Genomic DNA, 25622 nt, shown 5'->3' with positions numbered 1-25622 from the left:
ATTTGCAAGCGAGAAACAGTTCGTTCAACCATCCTAGAAAATAAAATAATTGCTCTTACAATAATCTATATGCCTAACTCCCTTTGAAGTGACCCTTCAGTATTTCAATAATTTTGACAGCTTTTAAACCCGTTTGTCATGTGCACAGGGTAACCAAAGTTCTCCAGTCCTAGGACTTCTTAGAGCTACATGCTGAGGGCTACTGAGAACATACAGTACCTAACAAGCATCCTCTGGACTCTGCTTCTCCACAATGCCTGATCTCATACTCTGCTACTGGCAAGAAGGAACTCAACTATTTCCCAACATTTTAATGCTTTGTCAGTTAAAACTGAGAAAAACAATAAGCTGGAATGTCAGTCAATAGGTCAAAAGCCAGGTGAAGGAAAAGAAAATTGGCTTGGTAAATTTTAAAGGAAAGGTTTCTAAATCATTCAGCACAGTGAAAAATGTTGTAAAATCTTACCCTCTATCCACAGAAGTCCACGGCAAGACACTTCTGACATCAGAAGAAAGCCTGTTGAATTTGGGAAGCGTACACACCAGCAAAGAGCTGACATTAGTGCACAATAATGTGTTAACCTTATGCTTCCAGAACAGGAAGGTATGGATAAACAGGCTGGTCACCTTCTTTTCAAGGAGTTAGTGCAATTGATATATAATCAATGAAGAAGCTAGTAATGATAACTATAAAAATACTTGGAGAGGACTCATGCCAGTTATAAAACAAAAATATTCCACTGCCTTTGTTTCATTTGCTTTAGAAATGAGTACATGTAAAATTCTCCTCCACCCTCCATTAAATACCTGCTTGATCTCCAATCTTTGGAGTTAATGAGCAACACTATTGCATTTTTATGTGACCATCCATACCTTTATTTACTACAGGTAATCTTTTATGTCTCTGTCTTCACAGAGGAGTGTGTTTACCTTTATCAGGAATAGTAAAACTGCTATTGTCTTTGTTCTAAAACCTCCACTGATGACACAAGCATTTCTGTGGTCAATGTAACTACTTTATAGCTGGAGTGGAGAAGGTACAGTGAGTTTCTGGCATTTACAAACAGAGGGTCAAAGCGATTTGAGATTATTAGATTATAAATGAAATAAGATCCACAGTTATCAAATGCACTGAGAGCTAGCAACAGGTGAAATTTCCATCTGCACCATAAGAAAGTGGGATTCTTCACATCATCAAAGCTCTCCCGGGTATTGAGCCCTCATAGCTGTTGTGTTAGTCTGATGGTTGTAACTACTCCTCAAATTTCGAGCAACTGAAGTTCATCCTTTTTATACTTTTGGCCATTGGCTGAAATATTGAGGTTAAATCAACAAAGCAGAAAAGTACGTTTTGGTTCATCATTCTAAGACTGTCTGTTTTGTATTGAAATCACTGCAGCAGTCCAGCAACTTAAAACATGGACATGAAAAATCCAGGTTCCAATCACTATTTCTTACTGTAAATTCCACTACCTTAAGAAAGAAAAAGGTGACCAGTCTTCAGGAAATAACAGCTATTATGAAGCCATCTTTATATAAACTAGTGAATTTGCCTTTGATATAAAGTAGGAAATTGCATAACTGACAGCCAGATCATTTCCTCTAGGACTATAGCAACTGAAGGAGCTCTCTTATGATCACTCCTGGACATTCCTAGTCATTTCTTTATACTGTGGTATCAATATAGAAAATCCAGGGGGTATGCACCCATACTGGGAGGTAGCTTTGAATAGAGCTGGAATTTGCTGGGGAGAAAAAGTTGTTTGTTGTTGTTGTTTTTTTCCTTTTTGTTTTTTTTTTTTTTTATTTTATGTGAAACAGAAGTGTTTGGGTTCTGGCAGCACCACCTCTGGCATGGCTCTACTGAAACCATGCTGCCTCGTAGATGAGACTGAAGCTCTGAGCTGGTGGGAGGAGATGACTCTGCAGGAAATACCCTACAGCTCCAGGGTAACAAAACTGAGTGGAAACAATGAAGGCATGTCTACGCGGAGGAAAGGAATATGCTGCAGACATTCCCTGCCTTGGCCTTGCACATGTTGGTTTCTTGGTATGAAGTAGTGCAGTTTTGGGGCCTGAGCTGGCTGCAATAACGTGGCATCAGAGTAGGGCTGACACAGCTGGTGGGGCTCCACCTGCTTATGCTGGAGCACAGCACCATGTTCTTGTTCCATAGTGTAGATGTGCATGGCTTTAGCTCTCCCTTCTCCCCTGTTATCTCATGAATTTCTACTTGCTCCTTCTCCACTGACTGCTAGCTGAACTGTGGGGCACAAAAACCCAAGGTAAAGAAAATGTTGCTGCAAAGACTCGCTTTATGCAACTACTATATCTCTTATGTAATTTTTTTTTATAAGCAGGCTTTCATGAAGCAGTGAATTTTGAAAAAAATCATGTTTGAAAAAAATCAGAGTCCTCTTAAATAATTTAAAAGTGAATTAAGATGAGAAAAAGAAAAGGAAAAAGTTCTGAAACAGTAGGTTCATCCTCTGCAAGCTCGGGATCTTGTATTAATGCATTGCGTAGTTGTGAAGAAAATGGCTTTCTATCTTTGCCTGTATGTTAGATCCCGCTGGAACACTCTGTTCCCTGCTCCCAGGAACACTTAATGCTGCTCAAAGCATGTGTACTCAGCGCTACATGGAAGAATCGAGCAGCTCCTCCCACACAGCCAGGCACATCTCCTTTCTGTTGTAAGAGGGGTATCAAGCAGCTTTTTGTTCCTCTGCCTCTGGAAATGCATCAGAGACAAACACGGGGCGAAAAATGGTCACTGAAGGTGGTGTTGGAAGTATTAGACGAAAAGACTTAGATCACAAGGCTGTGCTTTTTTAGATTCATAAATGCTATGCATCTCTTTTTTTTGTTTTAAATTAAAAAGCTGTGCTTTTCTTGGTTTTCATCGCAGGCCTGTCTGAGACATCTGGTTAATCTAAATCAGAACTAATGGCCTAATTTTATAGAGGTGTATGTTTCTGCTGTCAAGATTTTTGTTTCTGTTTTAGTTAGTCTCTTCTGATGTTCTTTAAAAAAAAAAGGAGGAAAAAAAATCTTTCTTTTTCAGCGAGATAAAAGTAGACTACTGTCTCTGCTTGTATTTAGGCCCCTCTCCCCCCTTTTCCAGTGTTATCAAACATGCTCATACAAGATACTTGTATTAACAGTCAGATAGCTCTTGTGTTCTGTAAAAATAGTACCATTAAAAAACAGATTTTTTTTTTCCTTTTTTCTTTTTTTTTTCATTTTGTAGGAATTGGCAATTTATAGGCAATATAGGACAAAGCAGGTTCCTCAGTTAATGGCACCTCCCTCAGAAAGGAAAAAAAGCATGCGGTGGGAGCTCTGAGATGCAAAGTCTTGGATTATGTGCCCTAAATTCATGATCCTGGTCATTTGCAATTATATGGATAATCTCATCAAAGTCAGGGAGATTACTCACATGAGTGAATTAGGAAAGTAAGTTACTGAGTGTTCAGGTTTGCTCATCGCTTCTGGGGAAAGAGTTTGAGTTGCATGGGGATCGGCCAAACAGATTAATTTTGGGCATGCAACATGCAATACAATCCCGTTAAAGGGAGGAATGACTACATTTTCACACAAGCATGTTTGAAGTGTTCACACGTAAATGTAGTTGCACACCAATATATATACAGTTACACAACCAAGTAAGAGCTGTGTATCTGTGATTTTTATTTTTTTTTCCACCTGATTATATACAGAAGATCTATCAGTACTCAAAGGAAGGTAATACACAGACTCTCAATGTGATGTTCCCTCAGCCTGCCAAATCTGTCCTAGAGAACTAATTATATTAATTTTGTCCTGAGAATTCACAGGCTAAATTTCTGTCTGAGACTGATTAAAATGCCTGAGTTAATACCATTGCAAGGAAAAGAAAAGCCGTAACAGGAGCAGTGCCACAACTACAAATGATAATGGGAAAGAAAATAAGTTGTGGTAAGTGTTGGCTTGGAAAAATGAAAACAAAAATTAGAAGTGTCGGTTTTTACAGCAGTGTATTCATTGCATTGATATGCAGGATTTAGATATGACAGACCACAATGAAAGAATAAAAAAGCAGCTAATGTGAAATCATTTGTCCTCCAAAGCCAGACCCTGCACTGAATGAAACATGTGCAAGAGCACCTGATTTACAACCAAAAAAAATCATAGAATCATAGAATTACAGAATCGTTTAGGTTGGAAAAGATGTTTAAGATCATTGAGTCCAACCGTTAACCTAGCACTGCCAAGTCTACCACTAAACCATGTCCTTAAGCACTACATGTACTCGTCTTTTAAATATCTCCAGGGATGGAGACTCAACCATCACATCCAGCTTTGGTGGAGGGATGTTATGAGTTTGTGAGGCAGGTGTGTATGTCTATCTACATATCACAGTCACTGTTTTACTGTTTCTTCTGTCTTAATAAGTGAATAGTGGGCAATCTCCTTTGTAGTCTGTGCAGGCCTAGCCTAAAATCTCCAGTGTTACCCTTACAATGTCTCCATGTTTTGCTATTTTGAGGTATTTTTGAGACAGGCAGATCTTCTAGTATTTGTTCCTAGCTAGTACTTAATAACTGGTCCAAAGGAGCCATCCGTTTGAAAGTCTATCTAGTTTCCAAATTACAAACCTAAATAAAGCTGCTTAAGACTTTTTTATGACATAACTGGAGAGTAAATGGAAGGGCTTTTTTCTCAGGTATTTTAAAGGACTTTTAAAAATATGTCTAGTTTTTTTAACTACACACAAGCTGGTAAGGAAAAATGAATACTTGCAGGACCAACATATTGGTTTCTTAAGATTTTTAATTATTTTAATGAAATTTGCACTTAAAGTCTGCAGACAATCCCAGTTTTAATTCTAACACACAGGAAATACTGTTATAAAAGTATCATTAAAATTAATGGGTTTTGGCTAATGTAGTTAGGCTGGTGGACTCTCCATTGCATGGAGCTCTGCTCTGGAAATGACAGCTTTGTAAAAAATATGCTCAGGTGTGTTCAGATGGATCGGGTGTTTAGATGCAGAAGGCTACATGATAATCCATAATGTTTTTGCCGTCCTTAATGTAGTAGTTGATAAGCTTGTTCTAGCTGTAACCTTGTTTCCCTGCTGCTGATTTCACGCCTCCCCAACTACTAGCATAAACACCAGAAGAAAGCAACTCTTGGTTGTGCTCAGGACAATACTTGTCATTGCTGTGACCCCTGCTGAGGGGAATGACCCTGCTTTGGGCCTTCAAACCTAGAAATCAACCCTTCAAGAACACCAATTGACTTCACTCAGGATTAAACATGGGACTAAATGTTAGGCCTCTGCCTGCTTCTTTAAGCTGCTTCAGCATCATGAAGAATCCCTGAAATGCCTAAGTGGGTGTTGGGATATTCTTCTTCCAGCAGGTTACCTCTGCCGGTTCTCCCTCCATCTGACCATGGGGGGACCAACAGCCTCGTGGTGACCGACACAGGCTGTTCTGGCAGTCACCACCCAGTGCAAGAGCCCGTATACAGCCACTACAGACAAGGGAGATTTGGAATGATTTCAGGCCTTCCTGAAGCTATACTGCAGGCCAGAAAAGAAAGCTCTGGGAAGCACAGAACGATAAGCCTGTTTATCACCCCTCCCCTCCAAGCTGCACCATGAAAAACTACAGGAGAGTTAAGACCTGGAATTTGAGATGACATAATTTGATTGCAGAGCATGACAATAAATGGTTAAATCATTCTCTTCACTTAAAAGCTCCTTTCACTTTAATATTATTGTTAATAGCTTTCCTATGCAGGATTGTACTGTCGGATTGTTTATCTCATCTATATTAGTCTCTCCTGTTTTATTCATAAGTGCATACAAATGAAAAAATGGATGTGTAATAATGGTTATGTATAACTCTGTGTTGTGATGAGCTCTCTGTTGACAAGCTTTCAAATCATCTGCTTCTATTGTCTTCTTAAATTTTTATTGTTACTGGATCCAAACTATGATTGCTTTGTTAAAAACAAGCGCCCTGTGTGCTGCCACACCTGCTACTATCCCACTTGAAAAAAAATTCATCTTTTTAACAAAACCAGAATACTATTTTCTGAATTTTCTTTTTATCTGCTACATGTGCATGCTATCACATGCTGCTTGCTGAAATCAAAGCAATAGCATAGGAAAAGTCTTCTGATGAATCTGTCCTGGCCAGATTCCGGGTTCTGCCACCTGAGGCTCACGCCACAAGGAATCTCTTCTCTGTGAGTGGTCCCTTTGAAATCAAACTTATCCCCCACAGAGCAAACCTTTTTCTGTATGGAGTAAGTGCAGCAGAGTTTGTCATTTTAGGATGTCATGAGCTGGTTTTCCTGAAATTACTTTTGCAGAATGTACTGTAGTTATAACCAATGCTGACAGCTTCCCCTTGCCCCTCAGAGTCTTTCCATCCCCTCTCAAGCTTCCTGCAGTGGCAGAGATGTTTGTTAGACTATTGCTGGGCTGCAGAATGGGACTCTGGCTTATGGGACTTGTCCCGCTTGCTTAAACATGACTCCACTTGTGTGAGAAATGGTTTGAGGAATTCATTGCCTGATAGACCAGTCTACAAATGCAGAGTGCGTGCGTGTGTGTGTGTGTGTGTGCACGTTAAAGGAAGAGGGGGGTTCCCAGTATGGCCACAAATCAGACTTTTGCCCTTTCTCTGACTCATACCAGTCTATCTTATGCTTTCAATAGCAAGACTTGTCCATTTTGGAACAATATGTGACTGCCGCCTTCACCCCCCACACTTTTTCAGGATAAAAACCTCATTGCTACAACACTGCAGTTACTTTCAGTGTCGTAATGCTGGGTTGAGAGAAAGGCTTACCATCAGAGCTGAAAAGCCCTTACCCCTGCCTCACTGCAGAGTGCTGCTTTACAAGTGGGCTGGATCCATAAGACATTTCGGAGGCCAGGTCTGAGCCTGAGCTCAAGTCCAAACATGTCTTGCGGCAACACAACATGAACGGCAGCCTGCTCTCAAGGACTGGCTTTAGGGAAAAAGATTAGGCCCAAGATACCCCTTGACAGGCACCGAAGGGCACTCACCCTGCAGTGAGGGGGGCTAATCGCTTCTGTCTCCATCTTGATCCAAGTCACGCGGCCAAAGTCTTTCCCAGAAGGACTCCAGTGTCACTGCCGTAGCTTGAGGGGTGCCTGCTTGAAAACCTTGCAGAACAAGGTGGGAACTCACAACCAGGCCATGGGGTCCATAGGGAACAGCATGGACATGCAGAGCTGGCTACAGACTCTCCGGGTTACATCTGCCTCCTGGAATAGCAACTTAATGTCTTTACAGCTGTAACTACATATTCAGAGCAAAGACTAAAGAGAGCGACATTAATAAATGTTTTATGCATCCCATGGTAAGCTTTGCTCTGCAGAAACAAAAAATAAAGAAGGAACCTCTTGCTATACGCTTTCAAATGCTTGCTAAATGACAAAAATAATGTGGCATTTTAATGACATCAACCTACACTAAAAATAAACTCTATGCATAGAATGAATTGTTGTGTTTTATGTATCGCAAACAGTGCTCTTCAGCTAACAGGTGAGAGAAAGCTTATGCCAATCTAAGGCACATATGCAGCTTTTTGGAAACAAATACCAATTATTTCTCAACTGTTACTTCTTTATTAGGTCAGTGCCAAACAGTGCAAAACCATAGCTAGAACTGACTGGAATAGGAAGAGAACAGACCTAACACTTTTCTACACTGAAAGGCTTTAACAAGATACCGCATAAAAAGCCTATAACACCTTCACACCTTCTTGCATTTCCTTATTCTGTCAGGAATAATTTCCCAAACAGGAAAAAAAAAAATCCATGATGTACATGTAGTGTATTTATTTTCATAAACAAATATATATTAATTCAGACTCTAGCACCAGAACAAATTTTTTAAAAATCAAATAATACTAATTCTTCTCCTTTGAACTCTTGAATCTTCCCACTTACCATAAAGAACACTCAGTAGCTTCCTTCAGAAAAAGCTGGGAAAAGAGTGTGTTGCAATAGTTGCAGGGTGTGTATGTGTGTGTGTGGCACAGATAAAAGTAGTTGTGTTTCTATTACTTATTTCCATTATGACAGAACTCACAAAGTGCTAGGCTCTCTCCAAACCAATGGCAAGAAACAGTTCCTGCCAAAACAACATGAAAGAAATGTTGTAAAGGTTGCATTATATTGCTTAAAAGTTAGGAAATATCAGAAGCTGGGGTGCCAGTACAACCTTAATTCAACCCTTCTGTGCATATTCATTATGATCCAGTCTTTAATTACATGATCACATACTCTTTTTCTTTATTTTCTCTCCCTAGGCCCTCTGCTTCATTTAAAGTATCAGATGGGCTGAATAAGGCAGTTGTTAAATGTTTACATTTATCTCCTTCAGCACCCTGCCGTTAAGTTATCGGTGAGTATCTTGCACTATTGACCAGGCAAACTGCCTCCTCCATGTCTGGAGCTGCAGAGGCAGGAGTAGACAGCTGGTACCTGGCCAGAGAAATTAAGAACCACTTTGCATATCCCAAAATGTACAGCTGCCGAAGAAGTTCAGAGCAAAATAGTAGATCAGTGAAACACGCTGGCATACTGGCAGGAAGCTAAGGCACACACCAGCAACAGGCTAAGGTACAGCCAGTTTCTCTGATGTTCTCCACTGAAGTCCTATCAAGGAAAGCTGACCTTCCCTGATCTCGTGAGCTGTATGCCAAAGTCTTCATCATTGCAAAGAGCCTGTGTACTTTAAAGATGAGGATCTTTGGGAGCATTTCATAGGCAAGAAATGGCAGCAGCTCCTTTCCTATCCCACCATAGCACTGAGATGGAGGCGGACTTGCCTAGACTGGGAAAACAAGATGGTTCTGTGCATCAGCAGCTCCTGTTACCTTGTTCCCTCCCACAGGTAGGGATGAGGTCCTGCTGGCAGGCATCTCGCAGAGCCTTGGCCTCGAAGTTACACTTGAACTGCTTGCTGGCTACACAGTAAGAACACCAAGGTAGTCCATTCCTCACTAGTAGACTGGATCTGTATGCACAGTCATTTACCCTTTCCACTGACAAGACCCTCTTTATACATGCTGTAACTGTTTAGAAGCGATAGGAACTATCAAAACTTCTTGACTGCTAAAGTGCTCTGAATTTATTGACTTTGCAGGAGATTTGAGGGAAACCCTTTGATGGTCTAGCAAGCTTTTTAAAATAAAAAGATAAAAAAAATCTTCTAAATTTCTTCCCCTCTTGCACAGTGTGGCATGAGGTGCATGCTGCCACATTATGTTCTTAAAAGTACAGTTCAAGGGGGACGATTCAAATCTGAACTGAATAGCCTTGCTGTCCGTAACAGTTACTGCTGTAGCAAGCTGAGAAGAGCTTTTTATACCTCGTGCTTTGGGGTGCTAATACATAAGACCACTTATCTACTTGGGATTTCCTAAAAGTCCTTCTGAGCATTTGATTCCATCTGGAACTAAGTAGGAGAGATGAGAAACTGGCCCAGATAAAGCTCAGGTCCAAGCAAAGGTGGCAAACATTATACTTTTTTGTTGAAGTATTTCCAGTAGTTATTTTGGTGTAATTGTGATGCTCTGAGAATAACATCGATTTTGCACAAGAGAAGTGGTATTTTCCAGTAGGATGATGGACCTTGTTGTGAAGGGGGAGAGAAGCATCTGCTGCTTTGAGGTTTGAAAGAGAACAGCAAATTCCAACCTGTGAACAGAGCAGAAATGGCAGCTCTGGATATATGTCACATTTGCTGTGGAAGCACTGAGAAGAAAGGACTGCCGGCACCTATGCAGCAGCAAGACAAGGGGCCAGGTTGGCAGCTTCTCCCTTTACAAGGGACAGAGGGACAGCTCATGATCACTAATGTAACATTCAGAGGTTTGTGGGGGGAAAATAGATGAGACTGTGCTCTAAAACCCACACCAACACTTTTAGCATGCAGTAAAGCTGTGAGTTTAAGCTCTCAGTATTATCTTTTGAAGGTGTTTTGCAGATCTCTCTTGTGTATACAGAGTCAAAGAGAGAGTCCCTTGAGACCGAGAAGCCAAGATAGACTAGATCCTGAGTGCAGAGAAAAGACCAAAAGCACTATTCAGGTACGTCTCAAACATCAGAAAAGCAAAAATGGTGTCCTTTCATCTTTTATTCAAATTATTTCACACGTGTATTTTTATATATTTCATTACTGAATTATTTTTACTGAAAAAAAACCCTTAGGATTTAATTGTGTGTTAATATTGTGCCTTTAATGGCCTGATTTCTGATCTTTGACTGGAAGAACTGTACATGTAAATATCAGACTGTATTTCATTTGCAGCTTTGCATAGGGGCAGGGCATATACCCTAGGGGAAGAATGAGTTTTCTATCAAAGTAGCTACACTTTGAGTTTTTAACAAAAAAAAAAAAAAAAAAAAAAAAAAAAAAAGACTTCTTTCATCTCCCCTTTGGTTTTGCAAAAAGGGAGACACATGACATTGGGAGGCTTGAGGCTTTACACTCTCTTGGCTATCGCTAGCTGAATAACATACATCAGTCCTCCCGGCCACCCAGGGTTTTACCCCTTTCAAAGCAAGTGATAGAAAAGCTGGGATAATTGTACAGTCCCAAGGGAGAATATGTCGTTGAGCAGTGTGCATGAGGTGCATGGAAGATTAAAAGTTGTATTTCTGGGGTGTCCTCAAAGCACCAGGGCTGAGGTTTGGCCAGTGGCCTGCGAGACGACGCTTCTGCTGCTGACCTGCGGGCCCCTTGCTTTCCTTGCGCCCACGGACCTGGTGGCCCACCAGCTGCCCAGAAGCAGGGCTTCTGCTCTGCGTGGAGGACCCTACATGAAGACCCCGATGTGAACGTGGTCTTCAGGCTACGGCAGACAAATGTGAGGATGAAGCCATGCTCGGGACCGCCGGGGTGCTGGGTACAGGAGTGGTCCCACTGGGGCACCCCTGGGGCTCTGAGAGAAGGCAAACGGAGAAAAGCCACATCGCCTCCGGTGGCCACGGGGATAAATAAATACTGATCTTTGAGCACCCCCGCGGCAGCTGCCTTTACGTGGGGAGACATGTACGAGCATGTCCCCGCGCACAGCCACCGCCGGCGCTGCTGAGCCGACGCGGGGCAAAGCGCACCGAAAGAGCTGGGGAAGAAGTTCACCCGCCTGCGCGCCCCCGCTTCCCCTCCGGCCCGGGCGCCCGCCCGCCCGCCCGCCCGCCCTCCCTCCCTGCCTGCCTGCCTGCCTGCCTGCCTCCCTGCCGCCCGCCCCCGCCGCTGACGTGGCTCTGCTCTCCCCAGATACACCGCACGGCCGCCGCTCGCCTCCCGGACCGCGGCGCGCCGCCGTGCGCACACGGCCGCCACACATGGCAGCTTGACCCAGTTCCGCACCCGCGCAGCCCGGCCTCCGCGCCGCGCACCCCCACCCTGCCCACGCCGTTGCGCGGATCGCGGGCGGGACCTGCGCGGATGCACCGTACGGGCGCCCCCCTGCTCCCTTCCGCGCCGCGCCGCGCAGGTCCTCAGGCGGGAAACCCCCGCCCCCTCCACGCAGGCGGAGGCACTTGCGCCCAACTCCGCGCGGCCCCGCGCCCCGGCTCTATTTGTTTACAATCGATTACGTCACCCTCCCGTTCGCCGGCCCCGCCCGCCTCCTGCCGTCACAATGGTGCGATCGCGCGATTGGGTGCGGCGCGCCCCCAGCGCCCTGACGCCACTTCCGCCCGCCGGCGGCTATAAGAGGCGGCGGTCAGCGGGCAGCTCCCTTCGCCCCTCGCAGCAGGAGATGCGGGGTGCGCTGCCGCGGCCGCCGCTGCTGCCGCCGCCCCCCTGCCGCAGGAAGAGGAGGCGGAGGCTGCCGCCCCCGGGATGTGATCTGGGCTCCGCCGCCCGCTCCTCTCCCAGTTAGAGCCGCGCCGCCCCCGCGCCCCGTCCCGCTCCGCGCCGCTCCCCCCGCGCCCCGTCCCGTCCCAGCGCCGGCCGCCCCGGAGAGCTGGCTGCCGCCCGCCGCCGCCTCCATGCATCCCGCCCTGTACACCCGGGCCAGCATGATACGCGAGATCGCCGCGGCCGTGGGCTTCATCTCCAAGTTCCTGCGGACCAAGGGGCTGATGAACGAGCGGCAGCTGCAGACCTTCAGCCAGAGCCTGCAGGAGCTGCTGGCAGGTGAGAGCGGCGCGGGCGCGGCGGGAGCCGCTCCCCCGCTCTGGCCGGGGCGCCGCGCTGCCCCCTCCGCCGCGGGGCCGCCTGCCCGGGCCGGCGGGGTTGCGGGCGGCACCTCCGGCCGCGGCAGCGCCGCGCCCCGCGGGCGGCCGGAGAGGGGGGAAGGGGAAGAGCGGCCCCTCCGAGGGGCTGGAGCCGCCGCGGGGGCGGGTGCGGGGGGTGAGCGGGGCTCCGCGGCCGTGGCCGCCCCTTCTGGGGACCCCCGTGCCGAGCCGGGCCCCGGCGGCGGGCGGCAGGAGCGGGCTGTAAACAAAGCGGGGTCGGGCGTCGCGCAGGCAGCCCCCCCTTGGCTCCGTAGACAAAGCTTTCGGAGCACCCCGGACTTGGGCTCCGCTCCAAGGGCTCCAGCCGCCCGGTTTCCAGAAGGAAATCTGCTGCGAAGTGGCTTTTTTTGTCAAGTCAAATTCAGCGGTAGACGATGAGTCTCAGTTTCCCTTTCTTCTGGAAACATCTCGTAGCCACCCGACAATGTCGGTTAGGATCAAATGCCGAGGGTTTCTTCGCTGCCCTGTGGGTTTTGTAATCCCGAGCCTGTGTCCCAGTGTGCTTGATAGTGGCTAGAAGTAGCCTCAGACCGATAGGGTTTTGGGTGGGCTAAGACTCCTAAGGTAAGTGAAGTCATTGGTATCTCGCCCTGGAAAACAGGCTGGGAAGAGCAGTGGTGAAATACAGCTTGAGTCAGTCGGTAAATGCTGCCCAACTCCTTCGCTAGTTATTTTTGGGTGTTCTTAGAGTGTGAGGCACTAAGCATGGGTGTGATCTCAAGAGGATGCTGGAAAGGTGCTTTTTTGCCTTCTTGGTTCCTGTAGTTTTGAAGCCCTTGCGTTTTCCTGCTATGTATGTAATCACTTTTTAAATATTTGTTTCTACGAATGCCAGGAAGTTGTGTTTCACCCCTTCAGATGGCAAACATTGTTCTCTGTCTATGTTAGCATGAAACAGTAACTTAGTACTTGAGTACTTCCCAAGGGACACTGCACTTATGCAAATAATCAACAAAAAGAAAGGCTTTAATGATGCTTCAGGTCACTTATTCTAAAGTAGTAAGTGTCTCAACATCCCGAGCTGTGAAATTTGGAGAGAGCAATGTTCACTCATCTTATTGAATACAGACTTAAGGAGGATAATCTTTTTTTTTTATTTTATAGAACATTATAAACACCACTGGTTCCCAGAAAAGCCATGCAAGGGATCAGGTTACCGATGTATCCGGATCAACCATAAAATGGATCCTCTCATTGGACAGGCAGCACAGCGGATTGGATTGAGCAGTCAGGAACTGTTCCGGCTTCTTCCAAGCGAACTCACTCTATGGGTTGACCCGTATGAAGTGTCCTATCGTATTGGAGAAGATGGCTCAATCTGTGTGCTGTATGAAGCTGCACCAGCAGGAGGTAGCCAAAATAACACCAACATGCAAATGGTAGACAGCAGAATAAGCTGCAAGGAGGAACTTCTCTTGGGCAGAACTAGCCCTTCCAAAAGCTACAATATGATGACTGTATCAGGTTAAGATATAGTCTGTGGATGGATCACCTTAAAATGGATGGATAAATTTGGTTTTTACTTTGGGTGGGCACCTCTGGGGATGGATTATGGAATTTAAACCATGTCACAGCTGTGAAGATCTGGCACACGTTAGCGTGGTATACTTTAAAGTGACAGTGCCATAGTTTGGACAGTACCTTTCAGTGATTTAATAGCCTGTGAGTCAAAATGATTGCAACTTGCTAGGGAGTGAAGAAGATCTAGGAAGGGTCAGTTTCTCCAAGACATGTTACTTAATTTCTACACCAATTTTCAATGCCAATCTGTATTTATAAAGTGATTCTCTGCAGTAGGTCTTGCAGAGTAAATTTGCACTATTACATTTATGAATTATTAGCATTTTTGGCAGCTCAGTAACAAGACTTATTGTTATGAACATGATAGTACTGGAAATTTTATTTTTCAGACTTTTACCTAGCACTTACAAATATGTATAAATGTACATAAGAAACTGTAAGTATGACCTGGGGAAATGGTCAGATCTTTACACTGGCCTCAAAAGTATTAAGTGATACGAATGCCATGGCAACAGGCTTTAAAAAGACCATATAAAGACACTGTCTGAACTGTGGTGTTAGCACCAGCCAGCTATCTGTACATTTGCTAGCTTGTAGTTTTCTAAGATTGAGTAAACTTCTTATTTTTAGAAAGTGGAGGTCTGGTTTGTAATTTCCTTGTTCTTAATTGGGTAAAAGTCTTTTCCACAAACCACCATCTATTTTGTGAACTTTGTTAGTCATCTTTTATTTGGTAAATTATGAACTGGTGTAAATTTGTACAGTTCATGTATATTGATTGTGGCAAAGTTGTACAGATTTCTATATTTTCAATGAGAAATTTTTCTTCTCTCTATAATAAATTGTTTCCTATCTTGGCATTTTAATTAATCTCTTGTCGTGATTACATAGGATCAGTTAAACTATTTTTTTGTCTCACAGTAGAGATGAAATAGGTACTATAAAGGCTTAAGAAGATCAATGGCACCCTGATGCTAGGGAACACTTGGTGCAGACATGGATTAATGAAGACCTCGTATATAAATGCATGGGAAGTTTAGGGAAACACAATGATGTACATGTCACTTTAAACCTTTTAAAAATCAGTCAATGTGGAAATAACTCCAGGGCCAATAATTCCAGGATATGAGGAAAAGGTACAGAAATAACATCCACCAAAGATGACTTGAATAAATCCAGAGGATTAAAGTTTACTTGGCTTCCTGATGAAGGATATAGCAAACCTAAATGTCCATTTTGACCTACTTGCTCACAAGTTCTCAGTTCTTCCCTGATGGATTCCCTGCTCAATAAGAGTTTCTGGGACAAGTGTCCCTTAGCCTTAAGAGCAGGTTAACCACTCTACAGAAAGGTTGCTCGCCTTTTGCTTTCTTCAGATGCAAGACTTTCACTTTAGAAATCATTAAGATGGAATTCAACAAAAGGTATGTAGATTTTTTTTTCCCAAACTTAAAAGGTTGGTTGAGGCAAAGTGAGAAGCCCATAGTTATATGTATATTCAAAGTTAATGAATGATGTGGAGATGTGATTCACTTAAGCACCACACTAATGTCATTTGTATACAGCACAGTGGTTAGTTACACTTGAGAGAAATTCCTTGCTACTTTATTTACACTTGTTAAAGTGCTGGAGTAAAACTCAAGAACTTTCTGTTCCTTTTCTCCTGTGTACTTTGTTCTGTGAGTGTTTAATAAAAGGCCTACCCAACTTGGTCACTTCAGTTATGAGAACTGCTGTTGCTCTGAAGAAAAAAAAACAGTCATTACTTGCCAGCTAAAGTTGCTAGCTATGGCTAGAACTGAGCTTCAAGCTTGCCATGCATTGTGGCAGCTCATGCTCAACTATGAGCCTTTACAATGTGGCGATAGTAGTGTGTTGTATCTCCAGTTCCAGTCTGTCTTCTGATCTGTAATACAACTGATTATATATAAGCAAAACATAAGACTGACCTGTCTAGCTTTTTTCTATCAATTTCTTTCCCACTGTGTTTTTGGAAGTTCAGCTTTACAGATATTATTTTTACCATGATCTGCATATGTATGCCAACATTCAGTACTTTGAAGTATTGCTCAGGCTTCTCCAGTACTATGGCTTTCTGGCATAGACTGGTAGAATCCTAAGTGCTCCTGAAGCGGTGAACTTTAAAGAGCTTACTCAGTATCTGGCAATAATAGGTCTATTACCAAAGCTTCAGAATGAGCTTGCTTTAAAGTACAGGTGTTACTCATGCGTAGAGTCAAAGTTTAGGTTCACATTTTGATACCTTAAAAATTACACTACTTTTAAGATGATGCTTTCAAGTTAAGTCTGTAAGCAAGAGATTTATTCAAGCAACAGGAGTACTCAAAGATATTTCTGTTGTGTTACATGTCCACAGACAGCATAAGTATATGCAAATAGAAAGAAAAACATTGAGTTTGGCTTCCTGTAAAGCTATATTAAACTTTCATGAAGCTCACTGCTGACTGAGCTGTGGTTGGTGTATCGTGGTGCTGCCTATAGTCTTTTCTGCTGCACAGTAAGAGCAGCATCAGACAGGGTAACTTTATAGTTGGTCTTTGACATGAGCTATGCAAATTATGAAACCGTCAGCTGTTGGTACTTTCTTTCTGATAAGTTAAGCATAGCTTTGTGAGGCAGCAAGTATTCCATCTGTGAGGCTGGCATGGGACACTGAACCAAGAATGAACGTACTCCCTTAGATGGTTAACATTTTAGTCCTTTTATGGTAGGGTGCTTTCATTCATGGCATAATTTTTAACTGCAGCTGTAACTAGTAATTGGTACAACCTGTATCCTCAGAGTTGTTGGGATTTCTTCCAGCTGGAATTTAAATATACCCCAACGTGCGCACAATGTGCCCTTGTCTGATTTTGAAAGTACTTGGCGTACTGTGGCAGCAGGGCACAGGAAGGACTCATGAGAGAAATGGAGTATGTCTGTTAGAGAAGGCTGTTGCCAATCCTATGTTTTGGTGCAGGTAGAACAAACAGTTCACTAAGCTAAATGCTTGTCACTTTTGAATTTCATTTAAGGTGCCATTACAAAACCAGCAAGGCTCTTATTTTAATGCAAATATTAGAGATGAGAGAGCACATTCAAGACCTGCTTGCCCAGTGCATGTTAGTTAAATTAGTTGGACTTTCCTTGTGAAGCGCTGAATAATCCTGTTGTTCTGTTGGTGTTCTGAGGGAAGGCTCAACTGTATGCAGCTTTAATGTTACAGCTCTTCTTAAACTGACGGACCACTCTGCTAAGGCTTGTTGACAATTCAGTGAATGTCTTTATAAAGTGTACAATTGCCTTCTAGTTTATGCCAGGTGAGCAAATGTTTCCTTTTCTCACAGCATGTTCGCCCACTGTGCTATGTGTGCTATCAGATCCTATGCACTCGAATTTACTTTTGTACTTTGTGTTCGGTAACAATGCTCCTATATAGGGTTGTATTATATGTATCCTGTACGAGTCTCTGTTCTTCTGTTCTCTTTGCAGTTGGGTGTTTTTTTTCCTGCTTATTCTGGAGATGTACATCTGGCTTCAGCAGTCATTTGGACCATGATCTTTTCCCTCCTGTAGCTCTTAGGGTCATTCTTAGTTTCTGAATAGAGATGTGAGGGCTTTCATTCAATTACTAATAATGCTGATTTTAGTTTTCTACTTTTCTGCTGACTCTGCAAAGATTTTCTGGTAGATCTGTATGACAGGCCTCATCGCACTGTGGGATTTTCTTATTATTGTTTTTTTCTGTCAGTCTACATGAGAATTTGGAAATAACCTCCATCAGGCACTCTTCTGATGTGAAAATACCATCACCAGCTTCTGCTTTCATTGTATCTTGTATTGAATCAGTTCATAGGATAAAAAAGTCTCTCCTATTCATCACTAAAAAGAGTCGTCTTGGATCAGAAGAACGAGTTGTGCTGTCTCCTATCATAGCTAGTGATGACAATTCTGAAGGCTAAATACTGTTAAGCCTGTATGCTCTTGACTGCCTTCAGTTTAAATGGGTAAAAGAGTAGCTTGAGAAATGATTTAGAAGCAGGGGGAACTGTACCGCAGCAGTAGGACCTTCCAAAACAGTTTACTGATGTGCAAACCATAAAGAATCCAGTTAATGCTCCTGGAGTGGTTGGTTCATGCTGATGCTTGTAAACATTTCTGTCACCAAATTAAGCAGATGTCACTGAACATGAGCACTAAATCTGCATAAGGTGTCCTTCTAATTAACCTTGCTTACTTATGCTGGGAGAATATGATCTCTTGTTATTGTGCAGGTTAGCAATGAATAAAATGAAGAACATTGCTGCTTTTCTCTTTTGTGTATCTATGTAAAGCTTATTTCTGAATTTCCATAAATCAAGTAGCACTCTACATTTTCCAAAGTTTCCTCTACTTGATGCCATAATTTTTAGGGAAAATAGTTTATATTGGCAAAAGCTGCCACTTGACTGAAGAACATTAAAGCTGTTTTTAGTTTAAAGAGTGAAATATGTATAGACTGGAGATAAATAGCTCTCCTAAAAAGGAATGTATATTTACACATTCTTGGTGTAATAGCAGAGGTTATTTTTACATGTTTCAGATTTACATTCCAATGTGGCATAAAGTGAACATTGTGAAGCAGGATGTTAATTCAGTGGCTTTCAAGGGTTGGTAGAGCAAGCTGGGCTTAGACAGTAAATGCTGTATTAATAGTTAGCAGTGACAATTTCATCAACATAGGAATTGCAGGGTGTAATTAACATCAGTTGCTTTGACACTGTGCTCTTAATGTATGGTTTCAACCTTTCTTTCAGTAGCAGTTGGAGAATGCACTGTGACAAATTATTGCTGATACAAAGTAGGTCAACAGTAAAATGGCTGACTTACCATAAATGAACAGATCTAAATTATTGTAACTGAACGTCCAGTGGAATTTTCTTAGGGGCTAAGTCTTCTGTACCCTTGTATTTCTCAAGCATGAGCCTTGTATACAGCTTTTCCTAACTCCTTATTTCCTAACCATTTGATAGTTTTGTCTAAACAAGAACAACATTTCCTCCCAGCCGCTGGGAAGAAATCCACATGAGCAGTAACACTGCATGTGTGACAGCAGATACTTGCCCTTGTAGTATTGCAATTCTGTGACTGCAAAGCTGGCAAGGAGAAATGACGCGCAACTAAGGAAAAGAAGTAAAATGCCGCATCTTCAAGTTTTGAGGTTTTCTCCACTGAAAGTGACCCATGACAACAGACGAGGAAGGGAAATAGGACTGTGATGATACTGGATGAGAAAAATTCCAGGCTGAGGGAATGTCAAGCATGTTTTTGCAGAGGGAGTTGTTTCTACCTTGTGATTGCTGTGATCCAGCTGCTCAGCGTCTTGTCACGGCTTGCAACAACCTTTTAAAGTTTTCTTGAGACGTGTAGCTTTATTTGATGCTTTTACCTCTTGGATGTCAGGAAATGGCCTCTAGCTTTGCAGTTTCTCTGGGGCGTTGTAAAATCCAGCATGATTGTTTTATGTGCTGATTATATAACTGAATAAAATGATAAACAAACGGATCTGTTAGCATTGTAAGGATGCAAGGGAGGAGAACTTCAGCATTCTTGGAGCAGCCTTGAGTATATGCAAGGAGCAGCAGTGTCTGAAATGCCCAACAACAGGGGCGGGGCTGGGGATGCTGTCCAGCTTTCACAGTTGGGTGCCAGACAGCAATGCTTACCTCAATGGCTATAACATTGGATCTAAGGCTTGGGTACAGCTTCTAACTCCAAGATCAGCTTAAAGACAGATTTCTAGTACCAATAGTATCATCTGCTGACATTGGCTGCAATTAAGAAATTCCAACAGTGTGCCCTTGCTGTTCTGTGTTCTATAAAATTCAATTATTATTGCTTTTTGTAACCTAAGCACATGTGATAATGGGTGTCTTTGGAGTTCTGCTGGCCACAGGTTAATTAACAAGTTTCTTGTACTTTAAGAAGAATATTGAAAGACAACATTCCTTCCATGCATTGAAGTTTAAATCAAGTTTTATTTGTATATACACAGGGGCACATATGTAAATTTCTTGTATAAATATGTATACACACACATATTTATTATTTAAGTCTTTTTCAGTGGGTCATCCTGAAGTCCCTGCTTGCTGTGATTTAATTCACAGGTCACTGCAGGTGTTCTGGAGATTGCAAATTCACATAGGTGTGGAAAAATTACCCTCCTTATTCACTTTTTATGCCTTAATACGTTGGTGTTAACAGGAACATGTGTTCCTATTTTTCAATTTTCTGAATGTGAATTTGCAGCTTGACTCAATTTGCTACTCAGTTGAGCAGATTTTCAAGATTTTCTGTAGAGTTTTAAAGCAAATTGTAGTTGTCTAGAGGAATGTTTGCAACGTTTTAATCTATTTAATACCAGGCTGAAATGAAATAAAGCTAAGATACTTTTAGAATCTTAATTGTATAATCATGCTAATACTTTGTAACGCAGGAGAGAGATTTCTCTGGTTTCTGGTAAGCAGTTGTCTGAACAATCAGCAGAAGGTCCATTTGGGTTGAGCCTAGCACCCTTCCCTAGATGGGTGCACCAGAACAGTTGCTTCTGTTTGGTAACATTCAAGTTCTATAGTGTGTAAATTAGAAATTTGTTTACAAGTGTGAAAGGCTCTGTATCATAACTGTAAAATAAAATCAAGCTGCCTGTGTGGTGCACCTAATGCTATGAAGTTATGCTGGTTCTATTAACCACACTTTGCAATTCCATCTCTAAATTTAGCTTGTATTATAATAATCTGTTTTTTAACCCCTAACTATGTGCTTCCTTTGTCATTTACAGCCTATCGTCTAACTCCCCAGCTTGCAGTCAGCATAAGGTTGTTCTGTTTGTAGACTTCAGATCGGTAGGGAAAAAATAAGGCAGTGGAAATGGCAGTATCAGTCTGAATCATTATGACATTAAAGCAAATGATAAATTTAGTTCCATGTTTGTAAAGGATCTGTTTCTGTGTGACGAAGGTACCAGACTAAATTTTGATGATATTTATCATACTTTATTTGTTATCTGGATATATTTAACAGGGGTGAGGTTTTTGTAATATAACTGAGAAGAACCGTGTTGCAAATATGTAAGTACTTTTCAGAAGGACAGCTGAACAAATATATCTGCTTGATTATCCAAATGTTCCTGTGGCAATCTTCAGAGCTTGTTGCTTGCAGAATTGACAAGTCCTGCATCATGAACAGCAGAACAGTGACTGAATACTGAAAGTGATAGTTTCCACAATTACTCTGTTGAAAAATATGTGCACAACATTCAAATCTGATATCACTATTCGTAGAGTTACTGAAGTTGAAGTTAATTCCAAGCCAAGCTGACATGTGTACAAAATGTCTCCTGAATTATCAAACTGATGCAACCCCGTGACTAATTCTGCAGTACAAATATGTTGATTTCTTTTTCTTGCCCCTTCTTGGTGTATTCTCCAATCTACAGGAGCATCCCTTTGTAAGCAGTTTGCAATAAAAGGAAGATTCAAGTTCCAGTGTGATCTGCACTTTTAAAATCTAAGACCCCAGCCTTTGCACGCTCCTAATTTTACCGTTATGAGTACCATGAAGCCTTTTGACTTATTCATGTGAATACGTCATATGCCCTTCAGTATTTTATGAGATCAAGTATGTGTCAAAAGCTTTCTCAGTGAAGCAGAAATGTGTTTTTTATTATTTCCATAGGCACTGGAAGGCACATTAAAATCTTTATTATTGACTGAAAAGAAACTTTCCTCTTGATTACTGTAAAATAGAGATAGTGAATAGGCTGAAAAGAGAATGCTGCACACCTACTGCATCATGATCTCATTCTCAACATGATTGCCTCGGTCCTTGCCAGTTCCAATGTTCATGAGTCACACTCCAGTATGTGATTTGCTTAAAAGCAATAAATGTCAGCACTTTTATTTACAATCTGCCTTTGAAGATTTGGAAGTCATAACTTCACCACATTTTTTCTGTGACTGTGAAGGCTAGGAACTAGCTTTACCTTTTTCTTTTAAATGAAAGATGAAAGCTTTGACTGATGTATTGCTAGGTCTGACCTAGCTGCAGTGGGTTAAGAAGTGTAACTATCCAAACCCACTCCTTCCTCCACTTTGCCAGAAATTACCATCCTGGTAGGTGGGGTGGCAGAAATGGCTCTTCTGATTCTTGCTCAAAATTAGCTGAAGTTGTTTAGGTTGTTAGATTTGTGTCACATCAGACTGCAATGCCCAAGACACGGTGGGAGCCTGGTGCTGCTGTCGCATCTGCTGGGGAGCTGACAGCCTCTGGCAGACGGCTGGGGGTGTTGGAGACATGATGAGCTCAATGCCTGTATGCGGGAGCCCTGCATGCTACTGTTGTCACCTGGTTGCAAGAGCTGGGATGTGTGAAGCAAACACACTTGTGCTGAATTTTGGGAAGGGGTCATGTATGATCTGGGGGGAGGGAAGGGAGCAGAGAGAGCAAAAGACCAGACAAGTAATCCATATGGTGAGTCAGTGGGAAAGAACTGAACGTAATTCCAGCCTAATAATGACTCATAGTCGCATTGTTTATAGTTCTTGAGACAGCGTCTGATCACATGGGCTGAAGTGTACACATTTATATGCTGTCCTTGAGGACAAACGAGGGAATTTACAGGGAAAAAAAAAAAAACAAGCTTTTAATTTTAGCTTACCTCTTTCTCGTGTACATTTGAAAGTTTCCATTTATTCTAAATCCCATTGCCCCAGGCTCCTGTGCTAATAAGCCTGGCAAATTTTGTATGTGAACTAAGCATGCTTGCTAGAAACCTTACAAGCATTGTACAGCTGCTTTTAAGGCACCTACAGGAACATGGGGTGCTGCTCTGCAGCATTCATGTTACATGCTTATTAGGTAGCACAGCAGTGGTACTTTGGGAAACTGACTTTGCACATTCACAATTCAGTGGATAATCCTATCCTTCATCTTCATGGTCCTTGAGTTTGGCATGTGTTCGACTGCATCCACTGTTACTATATATTGCTCGAGTCCAAGATAAACGACAGTGCTGATTTGCTGGAATTAGGTTCTCAAGTGATTATTTTCTCTGCAGCCTGCTTTCCAGATGTAGCTGTAGGCAGTGTGGATCCAGCCTGAGCTGCAGATAACATAAGGTCAGCGGCCAGGGGAGCTGCAGTGGTGCAGAATGCAGTCATTCTATCGGTGGTGGTGGTGGGGTGTAACATGAAATGCAAAAAGGTCTTTTTGGCTAATAATTTCTAAATAAAGAACCCTTTTTAGTGGAAATTATTCAGGGACAGGTAATTGTGGTTGGTTGGCTCTTCCCATGGTGGGTCTGCACACTGCCTTACCTTCTCGAGAATGGTCAGGTTACTTAAAATGTTTAACAGTTCAGTTACTTACACATTGCATGTACATAGAAGTACATCCACGCAAATATACAAGAACCTAAATTATTGCTATGAAAAAAGAGATTGGAGTGGTGTAAAATGTGTGAGAAGCTTCTGCAAATACCTTGGTATGGTTAAACAATTATTATTGCATAATATTTATGCAAAAAGTGGTGGACACAACCAAAAGCAAGAAATACCCTGTGTCTTTCACCCTGGAAACATGGGGAGAATTCTTATACTTAGGCTTTTTATCTGAAGTTCTGTCCTTTGGAGAAACGGCAGTGAGAGGTGGGAACTGGAGAAACTGGAGGATGGAAAGTCAAATGAAAGTTTGAAGTTACGGCATGTTAAATCTCGTTACAAAATGCTTAAGCCAGGAACAAATGTCCTTTTCTGAACTAACTGTGACATAGGGGTCCTCAGTTTGAGTTGAAATTAATTCGATTGATTTTTATCGAGAGTTAGAGACTGATCCACAGGTGGAGAAAATACTTTCAGAGAGGCTTCTCACCTCCTTTACTGGTGCCCTGCATCCAGCTGAGAATGCCTCTCCATGGCCTGCTTCTCTCTCTCCCAATAGTAACTCTCTCCAGTCACCACTACGCCCGAGTCTGAGACCTCTTCCCTAGGCTCTCCTGATGGTCGATGAAGAGAAACAGAACCTTTGTGGGAAAAATCCTCAAACTGATTTCAGTGTCCTAGGCTAGAAGGGATGCACTCTAGAATAAGCACTGAGTTCTCTTCTTTATATAAAGAGAGTGAGACAGCTTGCTCAGATATCACTGACTCCATCTACTTAGGTGAGTCTCACCCTTTCCTTCTAAATGGTCCTACATGTGATTGTTTATTGTGCTTTAACTTGCAGTATACTGATTAGATACCTGAAACTATTTTATTAACTCTTAATGCCTCAAATGAAGAATAGCTTACTCTGCTCACATGTTAATTTTGAAATCCACTGGAATTGCAGTACCTTAGAGGAAATCATTAGCAATATGTTTCCTGAATTTCGGGAACATGTGCTTGAGTAGTTGGAACGGTGGAAATTTATTTCTGAGAAGTTGCAGGGTTTGGCTCGTCCCATGCCAGCTTCCCGTGCTCTGTGCTTGTGGGCACACACACTTTTCCCCAGGGAATTTTGTGCTACGTGCTAATTTATATGTATCATTTTCTTGATGTAAAGAAGCAATAAGTATTTATTTCAGTCCTCATCTCGTGCTTCTCTCAGTTTTCAAAAGTCAGTTCCCAAACACAAGAGGCCAAGTCCTGCTGTTTAGTGTCAAAGTAAAATGCCTCATTTGAAATCACTGGATTCACTTTGGATTGACGTCAAAGTGATTGCTAACCAAGTTAAGCTCACTAAGCATAAAACTGGACGTTTTAAGTACAGCTTCCTTGAGAACAGAGCGCTCTAACAGGACCTAAGCACACCCATGGTTTTTTGTATTAGCGACACTGAGTTTACATGTAAAACACACTGGAGTGGTTTGGTTTTGTTCCAGCTGCCAGGCAGCAGCCCCATGTTTTGTGGGGAACCCAGCTGGACTCCTGCTCTTGGGTGGTAGCTGTTGGGGGTGTAGCTCCGCTGGATGAATTATACCCCCACCTCAGTTGTGCAGGGTTTGGACAGGAGCATCAGGCTGGCAATAAACAAACAGTTTTAGGAATCACAGGGTAGGACAGAGTCTCTCTACTTCTTTCAGGTGGCATTGCAGGCCCAGAGGAATAGAAAAGCATTGTCTGATAATGGCTGCCAAAGTGCAAGCGACATACTCTCACTGCATCCGGGGAAGCGCTGGGTGACGGGAATCTCTGCCAGTTTAACGTGATGGTTTTTCTGAGTCAAACCCCACTGGGGAATAGATGCTGCCTGTAGTACTCTGCAGTCTTGCAAAGGCTGTGTGCGCTGTTTGAGTATTTTTCCCAGTACTACTGCTGGCTTCTTGGGAGATCTCAAGGGACTGAAATGGCATTACTTTTATTTAGTAGCTAGAGATCACATACCTGTTTACTTTTTGTAACCCACTGGTGGAGGTATCAACAGTTAACCATAAGGAGTCAGAATAAGATTAAAACTGTTTTTTCTTACACAGTTCCAGATTATTGCTCTCTTTGTCTTATCAGACATCCACTTTTGCACAAGGGGTACGCTGCTGCCAAGCTTTGGGGCTCTAAAATCCAGAAGGGCAGCTGGAGAGTCAGGACAACTCTAATGCCATGGTTATGAAACAGTGAAATAAGTTTTGGAAACGACAGGGGCTGCCTACATGTTCTCTTACTTCAGGAGACTGCTAAGACTCTCCTAAAGTGCTTGTTTTCTTTTTGGTCCATGAAACCAGGAGGATTGGTCATACTGAATCGGCATCTTGTGAAACGGGGCTGTCTCATGGCACAGAAGATGCTTACTCATGACAGGG

General features: G+C 42.7%; 2 protein-coding genes across 3 annotated transcripts in view; both read left to right on the top strand.

Moving 5' to 3' along the window:
- Positions 1–11775: 11775 nt before the first annotated feature.
- Positions 11776–14673, top strand: BTG1 (BTG anti-proliferation factor 1). Its single transcript, XM_087765531.1, has 2 exons — positions 11776–12185; positions 13391–14673. Exons 1-2 carry the CDS (start codon positions 12038–12040, stop codon positions 13753–13755), a joined length of 513 nt encoding a protein of 170 aa, XP_087621657.1. The 5' UTR covers positions 11776–12037; the 3' UTR covers positions 13756–14673.
- A 137-nt stretch (positions 14674–14810) lies between these two features.
- LOC148054582 (uncharacterized) overlaps positions 14811–25622 on the top strand; it is a 60632-nt gene continuing 49820 nt past the window's right edge. For both annotated transcript variants that reach the window (XM_087765532.1, XM_087765534.1), the window contains exon 1: positions 14811–17127. In XM_087765532.1, coding sequence (XP_087621658.1) covers positions 17121–17127 — 7 coding nt within the window. In that variant the 5' untranslated portion in view covers positions 14811–17120. The remainder of the gene's footprint in view (positions 17128–25622) is intronic.

Source organism: Nipponia nippon, unplaced genomic scaffold, assembly GCF_047370975.1.
Source record: "Nipponia nippon isolate SJK-2023a ecotype South Korea unplaced genomic scaffold, ASM4737097v1 scaffold_3, whole genome shotgun sequence".
Lineage (NCBI taxonomy): Eukaryota > Metazoa > Chordata > Aves > Pelecaniformes > Threskiornithidae > Nipponia > Nipponia nippon.
The sequence above is the reverse complement of the archived record's forward strand: the minus strand, read 5'-3'. Positions and strand labels throughout refer to the sequence as shown.

What these genes read in the sequence shown, in the direction of transcription:
- BTG1 (XM_087765531.1), top strand. Translation starts at nt 12,038, where the DNA reads ATGCATCCCGCCCTGTACACCCGGGCCAGCATGATACGCGAGATCGCC. An exon ending in CCTGCAGGAGCTGCTGGCAG is followed by an intron (nt 12,186 to 13,390) that starts GTGAGAGCGGCG and finishes TTTATTTTATAG; the next exon opens with AACATTATAAACACCACTGG.